The following is a 22649-nucleotide window of genomic DNA, read 5'->3' as shown; positions in this document are numbered from 1 at the left end:
CGTTGCATTCACTGAAGCAGTGACAGGGTGTCCATCCAATCAAAGCAGAAAAATCCATGCACAATTGCAAGCTTCACTTCACCTGTCGGCGCAAACAATGTGTAGTGGGTGGGGAAAAAACTTAATGGCGGCGTAGCGATGTTGATGGTAATGTTTTGATTGGGAGGTTTTGGGATGAGGTAATGAGGCGGTGGCAAGAATCTGTAGTTAAAATTTGCGACTTGGGGTTCAATTGGGGATTCGGAAAAAAAGCTGAAGTGCTTTATGGCGGTTAGATGTTTAAAAGGTACCAAAACCCTTTCAAAATCGTGAAATAGTTGTGAAAAGTGTGAAATCCTTTAAAATTCACATAAAAAGTGAAAATGTGCTTAAAATTGTGAAAATTCATGTTAGAAAAAACAAGGAGCCTTTATAAAAGTCTGTACCAAGAAACAATAGAAACTAGCATGCCTGAATAAATGCCATTCTCACGAAGCATACTGTATTAGTGAAGTAATAACAACAAAATCCCAGTTACTTACCTCTGTGATGTGAATTGTCGTCAACCACTCTGAGGGAACTTTTGTAAGTGAATGAGGGTGAAAATTGTAAAGCCATTGTGTGTTTGAAAATAATTTTATTTCTTGCAGTTTCTGTACCTTAAAGTATGACAGTAAACATGACTGATATTTTTGTATTCAATTCCATCATCACCGCATTTTCAGCTTTTCTAAAGGCACTCAATACATTCTCTAAGAGGACAGTTCATAAAATAAATTTCTCCATCAAGTCCATTGCTACACTGACAGAGTTGGGACACCCATCTATGGTCTGTTAACCCAGGAGAGGTCTCGTGGCTTCTGTGAGATGCCAGGGTGCACAACAGGGTGGTTTTTGTTGTTGGAAATAGGTTACCCATGTTTGAAATTTGGTTTACCTTCCTTGTATTACACTTGCTTTCATCGGAAGGAGTTAATTTTTCCTACACTCACAAGGGGAGACCACGAACCTTGCTCCGCCTTTTTCAATGCCGTATTTTTTATGGCCTTCGGATTGGTGAACACATCCCTGAACTAGTAGTGGTTCTGTTGAAAGGGCCTTAGTTTGACTGTAATTAATTAATTTCCATGCGGTACTTTTCACAAGCCGCGTATAGTTCCATGATATCGCACCTCTAAGATGGCGGGTCCGGTGGGGTAGTGGTAGCATTCAGGGCTACCACCCAGGGGGCCAGGGTTTGGGGCTCCGTGTTGGCAATATATTTTGTTGTCTTCATTGTGATCATACGGCGTCAACTTTTTCATTAATTTTAATTGTGACAAGCATAGACATGAGACTATATTTTTATCATCGTAATGGCATTTAGGTATCTAAGCAGTGTCATTTCCAATGTGGAGAAGTGAAGGCTCCACTTGCTACTCTCCTCAAAAACATACCAAAAGATTTACAGGGGGCTTTTTTTTTCTTCGAATAAATGGCATTTGTTGGTGGGCCTCTTGTTATCATATTGGAAGGGCTACAGAAGATTTTGGGAAGCAGCGAGCACAAGACACATTTGGTGTAATTGTTGCTTTTAACCCTACAGCAGGCACGACTATTATTTCTACGCAACCGGGCGAATGGCATTCTTTGCCCGAATATATGATAAATAGGGACATGCAAAAGGTGGGGTTTATATTTTATAGCCAAAAGTGGTGTTATTTTTTTTGCAAAAGCGATGTTATTTTGCCCTGAAATCGGTGTTATTTTAACGGCAAAATAATTGATGTCGATTGAGAGCCATCCTTCCAGTGGCCCACCCATTGCCATAAATTTAGGATATTATTGATTGGGAATAATTGAAGCAATAATATACATGGAGTATTGACTGAATTCACCTATTTAACATATTTTATCCTTTGCGTATCCATATATCTAGCTTACATGGAGAGAAATTACTTTTAAATGTCTGTAATTTCAAATGAAATATTGCTATTGTGATCAAGTTGTCATCTTTTACATTTGTTCTCTTATCTGTTAACACAGTACTATAGCAGGAAAGAAATCTTTCTCAGTCCCTGTTTGTAGAGGGGAACCAAATTGCTTAAAGGTGCTCAGATGTAAACAATGTCTCAGACATTTGAACTCCTGGATTGCTTTAATTATATCCACTGAACCCCAGGAATTTTGCTTTAGTAGTAATTTCTGTAATTCTCCCAATTCCAACATCAACTTCTCTGTCTCCATTGATTCCAGGCCATGAAGTTTTTGTCTTTAAGCCAGGGTTCACGTCTGTAGTCGGAACTTCTTGGGGATCCAAAACGGAGATCTTTTCAAAAACCTATTTTTCTGCTTAGGATTTCTACCACAAGAGAACTAAGTTTGGTTGATGCCTTTTCAGCCGTCTGCATAGGTACTGACTTTACAGCAGCTGCTTTAGAGGTTGTCATGTTTTGCAGATGTAATTAGTGGTTTATCAAAAAAAGTACTCTTATGAATATTCTCGAGGCTCGTTTTTAACTTCCTTTAACCCTTTCAAAACGGTGGAGTTTTCTCCTCAGCATGAATGCAGGACTGCGCCCCAAGACTCTTCGGTCTTCTCTGTATGGAGCATTTATGTTGGACATTTGTTAAGAAGGATCTTGAGGATAATCACTCTCAACACCGACCTTTTTTGATCCTTCCTAGTGGGGATTTTGCATTATTTTGGGCTCCGAGGGTAGTTGGTCTCCCTCCTTTCGTGGTTTATAACCCTACCAGCGGCAATGGTTCGCTGTCAACTCATGCTTTGTTTATATGAATTAGTTATATGGATGATTTTTGCTTACATGTAAATTGCAGACCTCCAATTGAATTCTTCGTTTTATTCTGAGAATTTTAAATTTTAGAATGAAGCTCTACCGTCTGCATTTACGAATTCAATGCATTAACAATTTCCATGTAGGTTTTATACTGAAATCGAGACATAAGTTAATATTTATGGCAGAATTTCGTTTAAAAATAGTAAATGCTGCTCAAAAGACAAAGAATTCAGCTCTTAGTTAATATTTTTTTGAGAAAGAAGAATATATTTATTTCGCAAACTAACTGAATGAACAATTGTATGACTGCGGTCCCTTGCCATAAAGAGGGGTAATATAAGACGAGGGGTCTACGTTCATGCTACCGGATTTCAGCAGTTACGGCCTGTGTTGGGAGCCGAAACTAAGACTTTGCGAACCCACAAAAAGGAGGAGAGCCAGGAAACATGTATTTTCGGTATTCGTTCGCCTACGTAGCAAAATCTTGGACGATATTTTTCGCCTTTCGTTTCCCGAGTCAAGAAACGTCCTGCCGCATATTTTCGTCATTAGTAGCGAAAGAGTTATTTCTTTATAGAATGTGAGCATTTGGATAGCTTGAACCCTCCAGTAATTTTATTTAGTCAACCATCAGATTCCCATGTCATTTTGGCTACTTTGTAGACATCATGTGAACGTGGTTTAGACATTCTACTGACAAACAAGTCGCCTTATTTCCTCGAATGTGTTTCTTTGTGGAAGTCATGAATTTTCTCCAATTCATGGGCGATTGTCACCAACCCAGACACGATTTTCATCATTTTTTTCCTTCTGCTCATGCTTCTCACACGAAATTGCTTTTCGAGGTCTATTATAGGCCTAGGTATATTTAAGCCGTAATTTTTTCACTGCATTGGCCGCTCTCCGACGCGACGAATTTCCGCGGGCCGCCGTTCACGGCCAAGCGCCGTGAAATCTGGAGAGTCGTCTTGTCGGAAAGTGGCCTGAAATTTACGGTGCTGTGCCGGGAACGGCAGCCGGCGATAAGTCGTTTCGGGTGAAAGCTGCCTCAATGTAGCTCCGTGTGTTTTTCACGGAATAGACGGCGCACCACCGCTTTTACACGAGCCGGCTATGCTCCGGCCGTCGTCAACGGCACGGCACCGTGCTTTCAAATAACCATTGGTCTCAATGCATGTCTTCAAATGAGTGGAATCGCTCAGTTGGCGGCACGGCGTTGTCGACGGTCAGCAATGCAGGGTTCAATCCGGCCCGGCGATGCGCCTTTTATGGCGTGAAATACACACCGTGCTACCTTGATGCCCCGTTTACACTACGAACGTACGACGTTGATCGCGACTACTGCACGTTTACACGTCTACAAGTTACCATCGTAACTCAGTGCTGCCCTCGTTGGGGAATTGTGTCAGATAACAACTGACGACGTGACTGCGTGAGAAAATTGAAATCTTGGAAATTAAGAAGCAAAAGAATATTAATGTTTTCATGTGCTATAACTAAAGGTAGACCGAACTGTTGTTAAAACTTTAAAGAATGTAGGATTCATTATGGGAATCGGTCCAAATTTTAACAATATTCATGCGGTGAAGACAGTAGATACGTCGCTTTGCTACGTTCCAAATTGGAATGTATTGTTAACTGGTCACTTTATTATAATATCGACTCAATCCGGCTTGAACGTGTCCAAAATACATTTATCAAATTAAATAATTACGATTTAGGAATCTCACTGTCTGAGTAAAACACTTGATATATTCTTTCCCTAGTCAATTTGAAAACTCTTGCACGACAAAGGATCCTCCAACAAAGGCCTATTCCTCTACAAAATTATCAATTAATATTTAGATTGTTCCTATCTCCTTTATCAGTAAATTTTAATGGATCCCGTCTCAGCTATACAAATCCTCACCTGCTTGTTTTTAATTACCATGGAGCAAATTATGTCTTCAACTCCCAGCTATCCAGAATGATGAGGTATAACTAAAACTAGTCATAACAGACCGTGAAGCCTATAAGAATCTAGATTCTTCGAGAGAATATGTCAGAAAATTTAAGAATATTTACGCATTAAAGACGGTACTCATTGCTCTTATTATTTAACTAGGAAAGGCTAAGATTTCGGCTTAATTTGGCACAAGTACTTATTTCTCCATGTCTTCGTCTAAATGTTATAGATATTTGTGGCGAATTTTATCGTGAAACCCTGTACACAACGATTTTAATTGGTTAATATTTTGAGTATGTTTGTCATTTTCCATCATCTGTGAAGTATAATGTAAGGATACATGGTTATGGTTTAACCTGTAAATAAAGAAATACATAAAACTGGTATAGTATAGAATATCCGATATCATTTGCTAAATAGAACAGCAGGAAAAACTTTCCCCTAACGTCCTTCCATAACCTGCACAATAATGTCTTCAATCGTTGCCATATATCTTAGATAAATTAGAGTTATTTATGAAACATCAATCATCGTATCAAGATTGCAACGGCGCGAAAGAATCGTATATGCATCGATCTTCATTTCCTAACTCTTTTTTCTTGGCACACTAGCGCTAACCATCGTAAGTTCGGCAGTGTTAGGTACTAAGGCCTACGATGGTAACTCTGCGCGTTTACACGACGTTTTGAGGATACGCGCGTACGGATCAACGTCGCGACGATCGTTGTGTAAACGGGGCATCAGGCTACTTTCAGACGCGACGACTTTTCGCCGGCCACCGTTCACGGCACGGTGCCGTGAAATTCAGGCCACTTTCGAACGAGCCATCTCTCTCACTTTAAATGAGACATCTCACGGCGCTGTGCAGTGAACTGCGGCCCATGGAAATTCGTCGCGTCGGAAAGCGGCCAACGCAGTGAAAAAAACTACGGCTTAAATATACGCCTCGAAAAACATTTTCGTGGGAGAAGCATGAGCAGAAGGAAAAAATGTTGAAAATCGCCCTTAAATTGGAGAATGGCTATTAACACGGAATTCGCGTAATCGCGGCAAAACACCGGAATTCGCGTATTCGCGGGAAAGCTCCGGAGTTCGCGTTATCGCATTCGCGACTTTTGCATGTCCCTAATGATAACACTCGATTTTTGTTAAAATTAATCTTTATTTGTAGAAATTAGTTAAATTTTGTACATTTATAGGTGATACAGATATAAAGGTACGGAGGTGGTACACGGCCGGTCGCATGGCGTAATTTACATGCCACGGGTGACAGGTTCTTCTTGCTGATCTAAAAAAATTAGCTGCAATACCTCGAACTTCGAAAGCTCGCAATATAGACAGGCAAAGGATATTGTAGGAATACACGAGACCATTCTAGCCCAGAATGTACGTACGATGTTGAAATCCTTGGTTTTCAAAGATTGACGTATTTTATATGCCAGCACGCCCGGTCCAGGGTCATCAACTTTAATTTCATCCTATTTATTAATTGAAATTATATTTTGGTATTGTTCTTTTAGCACATAGGTACTGTGTAAGTAAACTCCCTTCAGAATAAAGTGAATTACAAGTGTTCGAGAAATATGGCATTTTATAATCGTTTTGTGTTCTTATTAATTATGTCTGTATGCATGTTGTTGATTGCTGTCAGCATTTAATGGTGTGATCTCTCAAGAGTGGTTTTCATTTTTAATGTGGAAGTTCATCAGTATAAGCAATAAAAAAATTAACATTTTGGTGCACACCAACCCTTCCTAGTGTAGTCGTCGTATCTCCGTGTTTGAAATGACACTGCTAAAATACCTAAACGCCATTATGATGATAAAAAAATAGTCTCATGTCTATGCATGTCACAATTAAAATAATAGATTGCAACTCTTCCCTCCATCTCTCCACTTTATCAGGATTCACGGAAGCCTCCTCCCCCCAAATTATTACTGACATTAGCTTCCGCCACCTTTTAAAATTGTGAAGACACCTATTAGATGCCATGAAGCTATCCATTCACTTCAGGGCTTCATTTGAAGGTGGCTTGATCCAGGTCCTAATTGGCATTAGTAATGAGGCATTTTTTGTAAGGCCATGGGATACAGCGTCAGCAATTTCCAATCAATGACCAGGAATTGTAGATAGTGTTGACAGCCAATTGCTGTACTTTTTTGTGACTTCAGTCTTCTTCATGCCATGATTCACAACCGTCAAAATATTGATCTTCTCCTCAAGAGAAAATCATCTCCGCTTATCACCACGTTTGGACATTGCTATACATTTTTTTAAATGACCAACTTTGGTAATGATGCTTACAATTCAAAGTCTAGATCAATAAGTCGATGTTGATTTTCATAGGTCAAGTGCAAGCATTTCCCTTGTTCTAAGATCACATAAAAATAAACTTCAAGAGTGGAAAAAGAGATAATGCTGGAATCACATCCAAGAGGATTAATAAAGGCAATATTGTCTTTCATCTTTGACACATAAATTACATTTTCCATAATTTAAAGTTATCCATAATGGCAGTGAGTGAAAATATGCTTCTTGGGAATTACATGTTGCAATTCCGTAATTTATAAAAAAAAACTGTTAAAAGAATGAGCTGGAAGTGCATAGCACTCTAAGATTTCAGATCTATGAGCCTGTAAATAGTGGGCTATTGATGTATTTTATGAAAGCAAGCATCAACCATGACATGTATTGCAATGCACTTAAAAATAATAGACTTACCTCTAAAAGAGGCTTATTCCCAGAATAAGTCCAAAGGCACCATAGGTGTTACAGAGAAAGAATTCTCAGTCATAGGTACACCCCAGAGTCAATGACGTGTAGGTCATCAGAAACATGCTAAATTGAAATTTATGGTTATGATTTATAATGATGATTCTGATAGGCTGGTTCACTGGAAGTTTCTGATTGGCACTCCTACACTACAGATACTAAATGATTTGTATGAAAATAAAATTTAATTGGAGGAATAAGGTGGTTTCCTATTTTTTTTATTGCCTAAATTGAAAGGTTATTACTCCTGGAGTACACATTTCACGCTTCTAAATTTGTAAATGATAATGTCTATTTTTTGCGATTAAATGAAAAGAGGAAATTTTCAAGTTCACCAGCACACGACGTCCAAGTATGAATGCTGGGTATGAGGCCACCTTGGTGCGAGACTGGGAGGTGCTACGATGCAGGCTGCGAGCTGGCAGCGCTTGGCTTAAATTAGGATTATTATACCCTATTAAGTGAAGAAAACTTACCGACCTTAAGAAATTTTAATGGATGATTATTAAGAGATGCTTCCCCGAGCTGTTTGTCTCATGCATGCTTTGGTAATCTCTGACGATATAAAACTCCTGACTACTCGTACAGCATCTACGTCCCTGTGATGTCACGTGGAGTGGCATCGCATGGGCACCAATTTGGCCTTTTTCAGATGAGGTTAAAATTGACCATTAACATTGGTCTAAATTGGGATTTCTAAGACCAAATGATTTGTATGTTATGAATACACTAATGGTGGGTAACGAGTCACAATCAATGCTTTCACTTTCTTTGATGAAGGAAACTACCCTATTTGATCAAGGGCTGCATTATGGTCTGTTTACCTCTGACAGTACAAACTCAAACACTTTTTTGGATCTTCCCATTGATATTGATAGCTCTGAATCTAAACCACAGCTGGCATAAGGAAAAATTTCAGTGCCTTCTTTGGGCAGTACCTATGAGCTTTGGAACCATTCATGAATGGACATCTCACTAATGACCATTTTTTTCTTTTGCTCTTACTTAGAGGGCTCGTTTAAACAAATGGTGTGACGTGCATGCACCAGGGGCATTGTTCAACAGAATGGAGCAAGCCTATTCATTAATTTGTTTATTTTTTATTTTTGATGTATACGATAAAGAATCAGTAGTGAAAATCCAGGTCTGCATTTCTGAAATACCTGTTCAACTTCTGTGGTAGAAAATATGAAATTTTTGCTTTCTTTTCAAGAATCGTACGTACTCCTTCCTACCTGTTCCTTCAAACTATGTTTTTTGCAATGCATCAAATCAGAGGATGGAACTCATGTTGGTCTTAAAACTTCATTTTATAGTTTATGAACTCAAAAATTAAGATAAATTTTATAAATTGCTTCGGTTTAGCTGAATGAACAAACACTTTTAAATATGTATAAAAAATTTCAAATTTTCTAAACCTATATTGGCAGTTGCACCGGCCTTCTGTGGTTCTATACTGGGATTTTTACTGCCAATACTAGTTAGTAAAATTAAAATGAGAACTATGAGAATTAATGCCCAAGGTCCCCCTCCCTCATGGTATTTTAGCTTCGACCACCTAGTATGCAGAAAATTTGATTTTTCTACTTGCAAAACAAGTGAGCAAAAATGGTGCTGCTAGTTATGTTGCCATGGCCACCACAATGGGAGGAGGATAAAGATCTTCTCATCCCGGAAATCAGGCTCACTTTTTAATGGACACTGCCTCATTTGCAAAATGTATTTTGCCTTCATCCTTAGCAACAGGGTTATCCACTAAAATTTTTTTTATTGCTGCATAGGAAAGTTGCTGCTGAAAAGAAATTATAGTTCAGTCGATATGTAAGCGATATTTAAGAATTAGAGATGTGCGAATACTCGAATACTAGAAAGTATTTGATATTTGAGGTCTCGAATAATTATGCTAAAGGTGCACTCTCGAATACTTAGAATTTCGCACCGTACACTGTCGTTGGTAGTTGACTCGGAAAATTGTAAAGAACTCTTGTCGTTAAGTGCTTGCAGCGCCGTTATAGGCAAGTTGACGAACTACACCAATTTATGGATTAGGGCGGTGAAAAGAGTTCGACGTGGGGAACTGAATGATTGGGTGAAAAAATCTGAAAATCCACGGTTTCCCCCACCAGGAGAACCTCAATGCCGCGATAGTGATAGTAACTACGTAGCACAATTCCCAAAACCCGCTAACCCCTCCATCTATCAGCCCTCGGCCTCCGGCGCTTTCCTCCCCTCCGAAGTCAAAGAAAAGGTGAAAAGGTCCCAGCTGGCGCAGGATTGGGAAGACCATAAATGAAAAGCTTCAAAAGAAAATATCAAGTTACAGGAGAATAATAGAATCGTGTTTCACCCTTCCCTCTTTCTCCCCCACTGACCATCTTCTGCTTCAAAGTTCCCCATTTCTGGAGGTCAACTGCTGCTTGAGTACCGTGGGATAGTTACATTAGCGCATTTCCCAAGATCTGCTATCCCCCTCCATTCAACACTAGCCCCCCCTCTGAGGCTTTCCTCTTCTCTGAAATGAAAAAAAGGTCCCAGCTCGCACAGGGATCATATTAGGAAGACCTTAGCTTCAAAAGGAAATATCAAGTTACAAGAGAATAAAAGAATCGTGTTTCACCCTCCTTTCTTTCTCCCCCACTGACCTTCTTCTGACTACCTGCTTCGAAGTTCCCCATTTCTGGAGGTCAACCGCTGCCCGCTCCCAGTGGGCTTCCCCCGCTCTTTTCAATGCAGGTCCACAGAGGGATAGGCGCGTTTCTAATTTTATAATGTAGAAAAAAAGGCAGGGTCTTATGTACAAATTTAATCGGAATGTTCATGTACAAATTGAGGTCAGAGGACCTCTTTAAACACAACATTGGAATTAATTACACTCTCCTCTGTTAATACTTGTTTAGCGTTTTCCTTAATATTTACAAAAATATTTTGAAAAGATCTTACCCTAGAGGATGCTACATAAAGTTGGCCATGGGAGAATACAGGGTCAGGCAGGAAAATGCCAGCTCTTTGCAAAGTCTGACCCTGAGCTTTATTAATAGTCATCGCATAGGAAACCTTAGTCGGAAATTGTCTGCGAGTCAAATTAAAAGGCGTGGTGGGATCCAACGGTGTTAACTGTATTCTTGAGATGAGGATAATCTTGCCGGAATTAATTTTTTTTTTTATTTTTAAAAACCAATTTTAGGAAACAATAGCAATATTTAGGAAGTAAGATATGCCGTCGCATGTTCTCTGATAAATTCTGTGCATATTGGTACCTCATTTGTAGAGTTTGGTTGCATATAAGTTGAGAAAAAGGTATTTATACAGTAGAAATAATATAGAGGGTGTTAGTTGAATCAACTATATGCCCAATTGTCTCCATAATTTTAAAATATTCCATTAATCACCTAAATTCCTGTTCGAATCCTTGAAAGGAAATCAAAATTTCTCCCCAAAATCTTGTGTTTCCTGTTGCATAGGCAACCGAGTCAAACATTCTCGCATTCATCGTTTAGTATTCGAGGTATTTGAATATTCGAGCAATGATTAAATATTCGAATTCGATATTTGAGTTCGAGAAATCTGCTATTCGACCCATCTCTAGTAAGAATATTGAAAATGGTGTGATATTTTTAAATTTCATGCTACACAGTAACAGCCTACCACCAAGTTGATGGAGGAGTGATGTCACCAAGGGTGTTGCTGTTTTATTAGTCTTTATCTCCATGTTGGGAGCATTGAGAGACCACCAATCTAATAACATCACTGTGGTTACTTAAGGGATCACAAATTTAGCTAAGGAGAGTAGCAAAGTACGTGTTATGTTCTGCAACGTTGCTGCAACACAGGTATAAATAATAGGTTCCCTTGATTGCTGTGATTTAAGCCTAATTGTTAAGAGCAAAATGATGTACATGATCTGGCTACAAATGTTTTGTGTATGTTTGTTGTTGAGGATATTCTTACATGTTGTTATAATTCTCTATTCTCCTCGTTTTTAATAATTTAATTCATGCTCTATATTTACTGAAAAGTAGTGGCTTGCGTTATGCCCTCCTAATGAAATTCCAGAGTTGTACTTTGAGGGAAAAATATGAACACTGTATTACACATGTACATGTAATTTAACTTATGGTCAATGTTAAGGTTACCAGGTGCTCTGAACACAAAATTCTGGCATGTTTTTTCTCTGTAATTTGATGAATTGTGTGAAATATTTTCTAACAATTATGTTTTCATTCATAATTCACTTCCACTGTTCTGGAGTGTTTTTTTACTCAGCAAAACATAATTTACATGCACCCTATTATCAGTGCTAATATATTGGGTGAATACTACTGGAGAATCTGCAGTATGATGAATCAGAAAAATAAGTTCTCGCCTTCGACTCAAGAAAAATCCATTCCAATATTTAATTTAATCTTCTTTATCATCAATACTGTGTAAATTATTAACTTTTATTAATTATTAACATCCGCATGCATTCATTTCACAACAAAAGTTACGTGTGTAGTCAAGCTGGACATGAAATATTTTGCTATGCATGGCCATTCATGATGGCACAGTCGGCAAATACATTTCTTAGTATCATGAAATTGCAGAGTATTGTTTAGGAAGGGAATAATGCTGGAAAGAATGCTTCATTTAAAGATAAGAGTTAGCCTGTGATGTAAGACCTAAAATACCTTAAGAAATATTCAATTGAGGAGTCACTGCATTTCCAACCTCATCCTTAGCTTATTTTGATAAATATTGCATAATTAGAAACCATGGAGTCGAGCTATTTAGCAGAAATGGGGTTGATTTATAGCAATATTAATGGCATCCATGTGATAATTATTGATGTGCTCATGACTTAGGCATTTTGTCATGAACTGAAGTGGGTTTGTCATGAACTGAAGTGGTCATGTCCTAACAGCAGCTTCAGAGCACTCTGATTTTCCTTCTTAACTTGCCAACCTCATGCATGGGACAGTTCAGGAAAAATGTGTATTTTTGCATTAAATGATCCAGGGATTGGAGGAGGGTATTTTACCCTGAAGCACTAGAGTATGCAATAGGGGTGCTGCAGCCTTCCTGTATTTTGCAAATAACCCTTTTAGTGAGGCGGGCTGATATATCGGCTTTTGCCGCTCGGGCAAAAAGTGTGGCCGGCCAATGTACCAGCTCTTACATTGTCCATTTTTTAATTGTCTTTAACTTATTACATTGCTAAAACTTATTTCAGTAAACATGAAAATATATTGTCAATATTAATCAGTTAAACCTCATCAATTTTGAAAAACTGCATATGTATATTTAATAAAATAGCTTTGTATTGTTTCTTTTTCCTAGTTGCTACATTTTATGAAAATATCCTCCGCATTTCTCGCCAGTACTCCAGGAAGAAGGATAGAACTAAGAGGGTTAATACTTCAAATCCCTCGTCAGGATTTCTGAAGATAAATCTAGTGGGCATCGGTGAAGGAGTTTGTGGAAAGTGGAGAAAGTTTTTTAAACAGAATAAACTGAAAAAGTGAAATTATCGTCAAAAGTGTGTTTCGGGAGGGGACACCCAGTTATTGTAGTTTTACGAGAAGATACCAGAGGATAGCTTACATATGGAAATAATATATGTATGGGTTCCGCTGAAGACTTCAAGGCTGTGCTTGGGGTTTAAGATTAATTGTGCAGGACACAGACCACTTCCATTGTGACCAATAGCTGGGTCCGATTATGAGAGGAATGGTCTAGGAGGAAAGCCATTCAAATAATTAACTAATTTGCTAAAAATGGAAATATTTTTCAATGATTGCTATTTATTCTTCCAAAACAGTGCATTAAAGAACCCAAAATTGAATTCAAGCAATTTCTTGTGATAATCATTGGGACGCATTTCTCAATTGTAATAATGTCATGGGTTTTGCCATTTTTCGTACTGCGTAAAAGTAAACATTTTGGCTGGCAGGCCTTTATTATTTTTGATTAATGGTATAATGCAGCACCTTTATTTTTAGTCTGTTTTTTACTACCCAAGTAACTTCCAAGAAATATATATGATTTTAATTCTTGATTAGCTTTAAAATTTGATTGTTTGCGGTCAATTTCACCTTCCATTTAACATGTTTGCTGCTGGGCTGAATCTCTCTTCCTGGGTTCAGACTGCAGTGTGATCTGCTGGTGGGTCACAGGTGTTATCTATTCTGTGCAGTGTGACCCACAGGTGGGCCACATGTGATCCTAGGGGTGGCACTGCATTCGAGGATCTCCGACTGATGGGAGTAGGTAGAGGGGAGGTGATGGAAATGGGGCAGCCATTGTTGGGGCCCAATGCAGCTAGAGGCTATGCCAGAAGCCCTCCAAGTACAGTTCCTCAAGAATGTGGCATGGGCGCAATGCCTGGAATTGTATCTATGGAAAATCGTGGGGTTTTTCTTCTCCATTGAAAAATCTTTCCTTTCCATAGAAAAATTAAATAATGGATACACTAGTAGTGGCCAATGCCGCCCTAATGGTCCAATGGACCATACCCATTTTCTTGGTGGGTACCCTGGCGCCATTGCCTGGTATTCCAGTTTTTTATACTGGAATGGAATGCTAATGCATGTTTCTGTGAAATTAACTTTTTCCTTGGGTCATACATATATTCTTTAAGGTGTTTGACTTCAGACACCACCTAGATGGTGAATGGTATTGCTGGAAAATCTCCCTGTGTTAGAGCTGAGGACAATGAAAGTTATTTGGATTTTATATGCTAATACCTACGCTAATATTTTATTTTAGCATTACACCTCTATTTTCCCTTTGCTGTTTAGTATTTACTGGAATACAACAGTTCCCCTATATCCCGTAGTTTATGTGGATGTGTGTAGAATAGTACATAATTATTTTTTCTTTTTCATATCTGTTATGTATGGCTTTAACCCTTCATATGTGGACGTTAAATTTGGGCTTTTTATTGGAATGGACAATACTTCGTATTTCCCACAGATATCTGTTTGGATAGCAATATGCATTTCTCCACACTGTTCCATAATCATGTGTGCTGCCCTTATGCATGGCTTGGAATATTTTAGAAAATATAGTTTTCTCATTTTGTCATGAATTCACAAAATTTCCACTGAGTCAAACCTGGAGTAATCAATTTTCTTATTTTCAAATTATTGGATGCTAGAGATTTGTGTTGGATAGCCAAGGTGTTGGGGTTCATTTATGTAATTCTCGGGGTGATATACACCATCATAATTCTTTTTTAATCCATAAATTATGTGAATGATGTTAAAGGCAATGATTAAATTAATGTGACTTACACTATTTTTTAGCTAATAGGGATTTGCAATAACTTTCAAGGAAAAAAATTCCACCATAAAAGTGATTCTTCTTTGAATTTCAAATCAATTGATGAACTTGCAAGACCTTAATGCTAGGGTATTGATAGGGAAACCATCTGAATTTCACATTAGGTTAGCAGAATCTTTGAAATGCATGGTATATCTGATTCCCATACTGCCAAGCAATATTTGATGTCTCACCCACTCTCCCCCAGCAAACCTGGGTTATTCCACGTTAAATCAACCAGTCCCGGACACACTATTTACACATTCAATGCAGATAGAAGTTATCAGAATCAGCTGATAAAAAAAATGTTTTTGGCTTAATTTGTGTCTAGTACAATTCCTTATGCATGTTTACATATGATTTGCGAGAAGTTTTTAATTATTTTTGCGAAAATCGGCACCATGTCATTTGACGTGCTCTGTATTTCAGTATCGCCAGGCTTAAAATGTGAACATGTTGACTATATTTCAGGATAAGTACAAATGTGCACGAAGTCTGCAGTAAAGCTTTTTGTGTTGCTTGACGCTTTGTACTTGTCATTGGTGTTGGTGTTATCATAAGTAAAAGAAAAGACATAGATATTCAGCTTATTAAAACAACTTGTCTGTTTCCACACTATTTTATTTTCACCGACCATGGTTTCGGCAACTTGTCAAATTTGCCGAAACCATGGTCGGTGAAAATAAAATAGTGTGGAAACAGACAAGTTGTTTTAATAAGCTGAATATCAAAGATTTCCACCGCATCATGCCGGACACTGTATCTTTTATGAAAAGACATTGACTGTGATATGGAGCCGCACTACTCTTGAGTTATGAAATCAACATATGCCGACGTGTCCCGTATCAAATGAAACTAAATTTTTTCGACAAGTGTAATTTACACTGGACTAACGATAAAATATATGAGAATGAACTGATTTCCACAGCTGTTATATTGATTTAAAAGTGCTTATAACTTAACTCCACAAAATTTAATCAGACAATTTGGAATTAGTCAAAGGAAACAAATGAAATAAGAGCTTCAGCCTTGATAAGTCCATCCATATTATTCACATAAAATATACATATGGCTGAGAACGATTCAGGAGTAGTTTGTACTAAGCCCTTATAAGATATGCACATGTACCACAATATATTCAGTAAGTACAGTATTTAAAACATATAAAATAAGTACATTATGTTGAATACAATCTTTGTGGTATTTCCTGAAACAGAGGTTGACGCAGAGCCGAGAACCACCCTCGAAATTTGTTCAAATTTCCATGTATCCAACGCCCCCAACATCATGGTCCTTCCCTCCTACATATAGAAGAAACCGATGACCTAGCTCATCTGTCTCAGTCAATGCATAAAATTTCACACCAAATTCATGGCGTTTCAACTTAATGCTAGGGATGTGCGAGTATGTACTCACAAATTTGAGTTGAGTCGAGTAGTTGGTACTCGATTCGAGTAGCATTACGAATGTAGAGTAGAGTAGTTTCGGTTACAGAGTTGTCTAGGCCAGTAAGTTCAGAAATCTGCCGACTGGAGACACAATCATTAAACCCTTGTAATAACATCTCGTATTTAAAGTCGATTAGTCAATCTAATTCCTTGAACTGGGAGTTTCAGCTTTTGATTACGCAACCACTAGAATAGTCGACGTGGGTGCTGAATACCTTTTCGTCAGATGCGGCATATGACTCTCTTCCACCCCAGCGGTGTATTTGGAGTAATCCAAGTGGACCACAGCGTCTCTCATACTTTCTTATGTGATACCTTTATGCCCTACCATACTTTCTTCACTCAAATGACGAGGGAATACATAAAAATGGATAGGATTTTTATGGAAAAAGTGCTACTTTTCAGTTTTAGCTGGCAATGCCGGTTTTCCCAGTGTTTGCCATCACATGTGGTGCCATCTCTTATCGTTAACCTTTTTGAGCACCAAGTGTGTCCAATGCTAATTTCTGTTAATTTCTTTGTTGTGTGTAGCTTCCCTCTTGAACTAGCAGAAAATAGTGGTTATTGTGGACTAAAAGAAGTAAGAAGCAAAGAAAACTTCTTTTTTTGATCTACAAAGCTAAAGCTAAGTTCTATAGTTTATTCACTTCGTCTACTAAAATTCCATGAGTACTCAAGATGCATATAAATCATTGATATTACTTAAGTAAAACTTCCCAATGTTCCCAAGCCTTGCAACTTTGGAAAGAAAGTACTTGTCCACCAAAATTCACTAATTCTTGATTAACTTTGTGGTATTCCATTATAAGTTTTCCTGGATGTCACACAATTACTTATGCCACTTCTTTTTTAGAGAGCTCGACCCACGTTTCAATGAATTATCGCAAAATTTAATGTGCATGAGGATGATGATAATGCATTGAAACCCGGGTCACGCTCCGTTAAAAAAGAAGTGGTATAAGTAATTGTGTGATATCCAGGAAAACTTACTTGCCCTTCTGCAAAAGTGAGTTGTAAAAGACATTTTTCTGCAGGCAGTAATACTGTGACATGAAGATGTCCAAACCTGATGCCGAGTACGTAGAGAAATTGGTTTTTCTGCCTGAGGATTTGAAAGGATCAAATACTACATGATACATTTACGTGTACAATCTTAATTACAATTGTAAAAATATCTTTGTTGAGGGTTATTCTGAACAGTTGGGATACATATTTTGATGACATATTAATAGAGGTCTATTCATTTAACTCGTGCTTATGGAACTGTTTCAGACACATCTATTTTCATTCATCTTCTAATGGTGACTCAATTACCATCAACGTTCCTCGTTATCCTTTCCTTTTTACAACAAAAAAAGCATTTAAAACAGAAAATTTGCAAGGGGATTGAAAAAAATGAGAATATGTTGGAATTTCGCTGTGCTGTATTGCCTAGTTCAAGAATTACCATACTCGACTCAACTCGATACTCAGGAGTAGTTTTCAACTCGACTTGAGGTCAAAAAGTACCACTATCACATCCCTACTTAATGCACTGGCAGAATTCAAGCCTTCCTCTCCTAGCCACCATGGATTCAACTATAAACAGATTCTGCCAAGTGTAATGCTCTGTTTCAATAACAAAGAGGCAAACATAGCATCCTCAGACCTGCTCTCCACATTCGTTTTCCCCTCATTGCTGAATTGAGGAAAGAAAAAATCTCCTCAGAGTTTATCTCTGTCACCATATATATCTCCTTTTCAAAAGCCACTCAGAGAAGTAATGAATGTCACTGCTGCAAAGAGAGAGAGAAAGTGCATATATATTTTTATTAGAAAAAATGTTGGGAGGTTAAGAAAATTTTTTGTTCATTTTAACTTCTGAGAATCCCAAGAATCCTAAAATGATTAATACCCATAATATTAAACCGGATAAAATTATGACTATACCTATACCGGAGAAAATTATGACTCCACCCTACTGCACATATCAACAACCCATAGCAGCAGTACTCTTATATAATGTTTGACGGTTAGTGAATGCCTGCCATTGGCAACCTATGCCACACATCTTTCAGGTGGCTTGCTGGATACTATGAGCATGTAGATTGATGAAAATGGGTAAGATTTATGGCTACTGAATAATTTATGACATGGAAAGTAAGATAACAAACTGAGGTCATGGTTAAAACTTATTTTTGCAAATTTTTCATAATCAGACATGCATAATTTTTTGATGCAATGCCTTGTTTAAATTTATTAACTTTTTTGGTACCTTTCTGTGGGTCACTATCAATATGAAGGAAATTGACTAATTAAAATAAAAAAATATGACATTTACTCAAAGTTGGAATGAAAATTTACTGCCACCCTTGCCAGGTGCTACAGATAATTTTTTCTTTCCCTAAGGTCTAAATGAGTTTTTTTGTAGCAAAATAAAATGTCCTAATATGTTAACATTGTCAGCAATGTAAAATTAACACTCATGGGGCTCAGAAAATGGAGAGCTATCCCTCTTTATAGTTCTGTAAATTATACAAAGAAAATAAGCAATAATTAGACAAAATATTAGAAACGTTTACTATACATTGCAAATATATGGTTTAAAAAATGTGTATTTAGTATAATTTGGTGTGAATAAATTAAAACAATGAAAAAGATGAAATGGTAGGTATAAAAAACAATATTATGAGTATCTCATTCATAAATATTGATTAAAAAAATATGTAATGGCATATTCTTACATGAAGTGCAAAATATGGATCTAAATAGAGGGAGGTTCCCATGCCATAACTTCTGTTCCACCATTGCCTTGAAGTGGGCTCCCTGGCCGACTAAGTAAAAAAAATCCAAATGAATGCTGTGGGGGAAATTTTTAAAATAATAGTTGAGTTTTGATGTTTCAATTATCCAGCTTTCAATTTTTTAAAATGTCTTGCTTGGTTGTCCATAAGGGAGATTTTATGTCAGTCGTTGAATTTTTATCACGTAGACGGGAAATATCTTTTGTTATCCTCCAATTTTTGCTGACAGTGGCTTCTTTTTCATTTAATTGCAGTAACCAATCAATGGTTTGTACCAGTTTTAAAAGGCGATATTCCTCCAGGATGTGCTGCCTATGGCTTTGTGGTCGATGGAACTCGGATGCTGGTGTTCGGTGGTATGGTGGAATATGGAAAATATTCAAACGAATTATATGAGCTGCAAGTAAGTTTTCTAGTTAAGGCTTAATTTATGATTAGTTTGATTGTCATTTTCAATCATCTTGTGGTTTTGAGCACACATATGTATTAGATGAAAATTTTGGTGTCTTTAGGGGAAAAAAATGTCTGTGTACTATCAGTGCAAGAAATACTCACTTACTGTGATGGTCTGCATTCTATGCTCTGATTCTGGGTTCATTGTGGTTTAGGGAAATGTTGGGGGAAATTTGATTGTGGTCTGGAAAAAACTGAGAGGTGCAGCATAAGGTGTAAATAGTAGAGATGTGCGAATAGTATCCGCGAATACTCAAATACTAGAGAGTATTCGATATTCGTGATCTCGAATAATTATGCAAAAGGTACAACCTTGAATACTTTGAATTTCACGCCATACACTGTCGCACGCACGTCGTTGTTAGTTGACTCGGAAAAAATGTAGAGAACTGTAGTATTTTAGTGCATGCAGCACCGTTTTAAGCAAGTTGACAAACTACATCAAATTCGCATATTAGACTGATGGAAAGAGATCGACGTGGGGAACAGAAAATAATCGGGTGAAAAAATCCGAAAATCCCCTGTTTCCCCCACCAGGAGAGCCAAAGTGCCGTGGGATAGTAACTACATAGCACAATTCCCAAAATCCGCTACCCCCTCCATCCATCAGCCTTTGACCCCTCCTCTTACGACGCTTTCCTCCCCTCTGAAATCAAACAAAAGGCCCCAGCTCGCACAGGGTTCGTATTACGAGACCATAAATGAAAAGCTTCAAAAGAAAACATCAAGTTACAGGAGAATAATAGAATCGTGTTTCACCCTTCCCTCTTTCTCCCCCACTGACCTTTTCTGCCTACCTCCTTCGAAGTTCCCCATTTCTGGAGGTCCATGAGTCATCTATTAGCCCAAAAGGTGTCTAGCAATGACTTTCGGCAATTGATATTACACCGTTTTCTCTCGAATCATAGTAAAAATCATGCGATAGCGCTCGCTTTCCGTAATTATTAAATAATAATTATATATGTTCACTGATGCATGCATGTGTGTTTAAACACATATTGATAATGGTTTAAAAGACAGTAGTGCCTTTCATTTCCAATGGATATGAAAAAGTGGTGCCTATCACTAAAACCTCTCTATAGTGAACCTCCATACATCATATTGCCCAAATTTTGGTCCCCTCCATTACGATGTAAAGAGGTTTTACTGTATTTTCTTTATGAATATCTACTGGATTATGTCATATCCCTAGCATGAATAAATTATATATCACGGTGTATGTTGCATCATTTTCTACAAAGTCCGTGTGTGCAAGTGCTTTGTTATTTACATTAAGTCAGGAGAATAAAAGAATTGGGACTGGAAATCGAAAGTGGTAAGTTGCTATAAACCCTGTCGCTGAATTGATCAAATATACACGGATGCTTAATCACTAAAGAAGAATTTGCTGGTGCAGGAAGTGACATCAAAGCATGTAATCTGATAATGCGAAAATCATGGAAATTTTGTTTCAGAACCTCTACCTGGTAGGGGACAGTTCATGCCCTTTTTTGGTTGTCTTGGAACAGATGTCTTAAAAATGATGTTTGTGATGCATATGCAAGGTTTTTGCCCACAGAAATGTAGCAAGGGCAATTTTTCAATTTTAAGGTGGTCTTCCTGAGAGTTTTAGGGAACAGAGACTGTTCTGTTTTATTTTTTTGCCAGCATATTTACTCTTTGTTGACATGAGTTGTATTTCTTGAATGAAGCTTTCCCGGCTCATGGTGATTAAAAAAGAGTGACATACATAGAGTATGCCGCGTGTCGTAGTGGAGATTGCCCCAACGTTCGGGGCAATCTCCATTGCGACATGTGGCATACACCCATATATCACTTTTTTATTAAGTGGTATTGTATGTTCATTTATTAAGTTCTCTAGGCAGCACACATAATGATGAAATAAGTGTCAAAACTTGAGACTTTAAGGAGTTACATGTTTCCAAGAAATATTTTTTTAACTTGCCTTTCTTGGGTTGAATTAGTAGTATTATTTGGGGATCACCTGTTCAAATCAATCAATATATTGTAGGAATATATGATGTTATTCAGTACATATTTATATATTTTATCTAATAAGAATATTGCCATGCCGCTCTGAAAAGTAGGGATGAAAGGTTTGACCTTCTAAGCAATCACATTCATGATATCTTCATTAACTGGACTAACATGTCAATTTTCTCAACTATATTGTTCATTCATGAATTAATCTCTTTAGAAATTTTTTTTACTCTTTACCTTGCGTATGTAGTAAAATTTTCCTTGCTTAGTAAAGAAGCATTGTATTCATGTGCAATTTATTTGTCATTTCAGGCAAGCAAGTGGGAATGGAAGCGTTTGAAACCTAAACCTCCAAAAAATGGCCCTCCACCGTGTCCTCGTCTTGGCCACAGTTTTACTCTCATTAAGAACAAAGTGTATTTATTTGGAGGTTTGGCCAATGATAGTGAAGATCCCAAGCACAACATTCCCAGGTACGCAGTGGCTTCGCTAAGTTTTTATATCCATCCATTACTGGTGTATCATTTAAGGAGAAATAATTAATGCTGTTATTTACTTCGTTTGTCGTGTTAAAGATGTCTTCAAGTCATATGAATTTTATTCCTCAATAGTAAATTCTGATGTTGTTTAATGTCATTGCCAAAAGTTTGTTTCCACTACTGGCGACTTTTTTAACCTTTTTTAACCTTTGGGATTTCGAGTTTTAAATTTTCTGCTTTTCAGTGTAATTGGTATTTTTCATTAGTGGTGTGTTGTGTCTGTGTTGTTCATTCTCAGTATTGGGTGAAAATTCTTTTGAGCACCATCGCTCTCTATGGAGCATGTCATTTTCTTGTATCTTGTCATGCTTGACCTAATTCTTACTTATTGATCTCTTTATAGTTTCAAATTAAAGTGGTATACACACTTAAACAGAAAGTTATGATGCGTGCCCGTATGATTGTTGCATGCATTTTTTTGCTGATGGTGGTTATGGCTTTTCAGGTACTTGAATGACTTATACACATTGGAGCTACGTGGCAATGGTGTTAGCTGGGACATTCCAGACACAATTGGAGATGCTCCACCTCCTAGAGAGTCACACTCTGGAGTTTCATATACGGATAAGAACACGGGACGCTCACATCTTATAATTTATGGTGGAATGAGTGGCTGTCGTTTAGGGGACCTCTGGTTTTTGGACACAGGTATTCAGATGTTCAACCCTAAT

General features: G+C 37.6%; 1 protein-coding gene across 3 annotated transcripts in view; it reads left to right on the top strand.

The window, feature by feature from the left end:
• LOC124171767 (host cell factor-like) overlaps positions 1-22649 on the top strand; it is a 99862-nt gene that overhangs the window by 8122 nt on the left and 69091 nt on the right. For all 3 annotated transcript variants that reach the window (XM_046551070.1, XM_046551071.1, XM_046551069.1), the window contains exons 2-4: positions 19261-19409; positions 21752-21912; positions 22424-22626. In XM_046551070.1, the coding sequence (XP_046407026.1) occupies positions 19261-19409; positions 21752-21912; positions 22424-22626 (513 nt within the window). The remainder of the gene's footprint in view (positions 1-19260; positions 19410-21751; positions 21913-22423; positions 22627-22649) is intronic.

This window comes from Ischnura elegans, chromosome X, assembly GCF_921293095.1.
Source record: "Ischnura elegans chromosome X, ioIscEleg1.1, whole genome shotgun sequence".
Lineage (NCBI taxonomy): Eukaryota > Metazoa > Arthropoda > Insecta > Odonata > Coenagrionidae > Ischnura > Ischnura elegans.
Note: the sequence above shows the minus strand (reverse complement) of the source record. Positions and strands in the feature narration are given on the sequence as shown.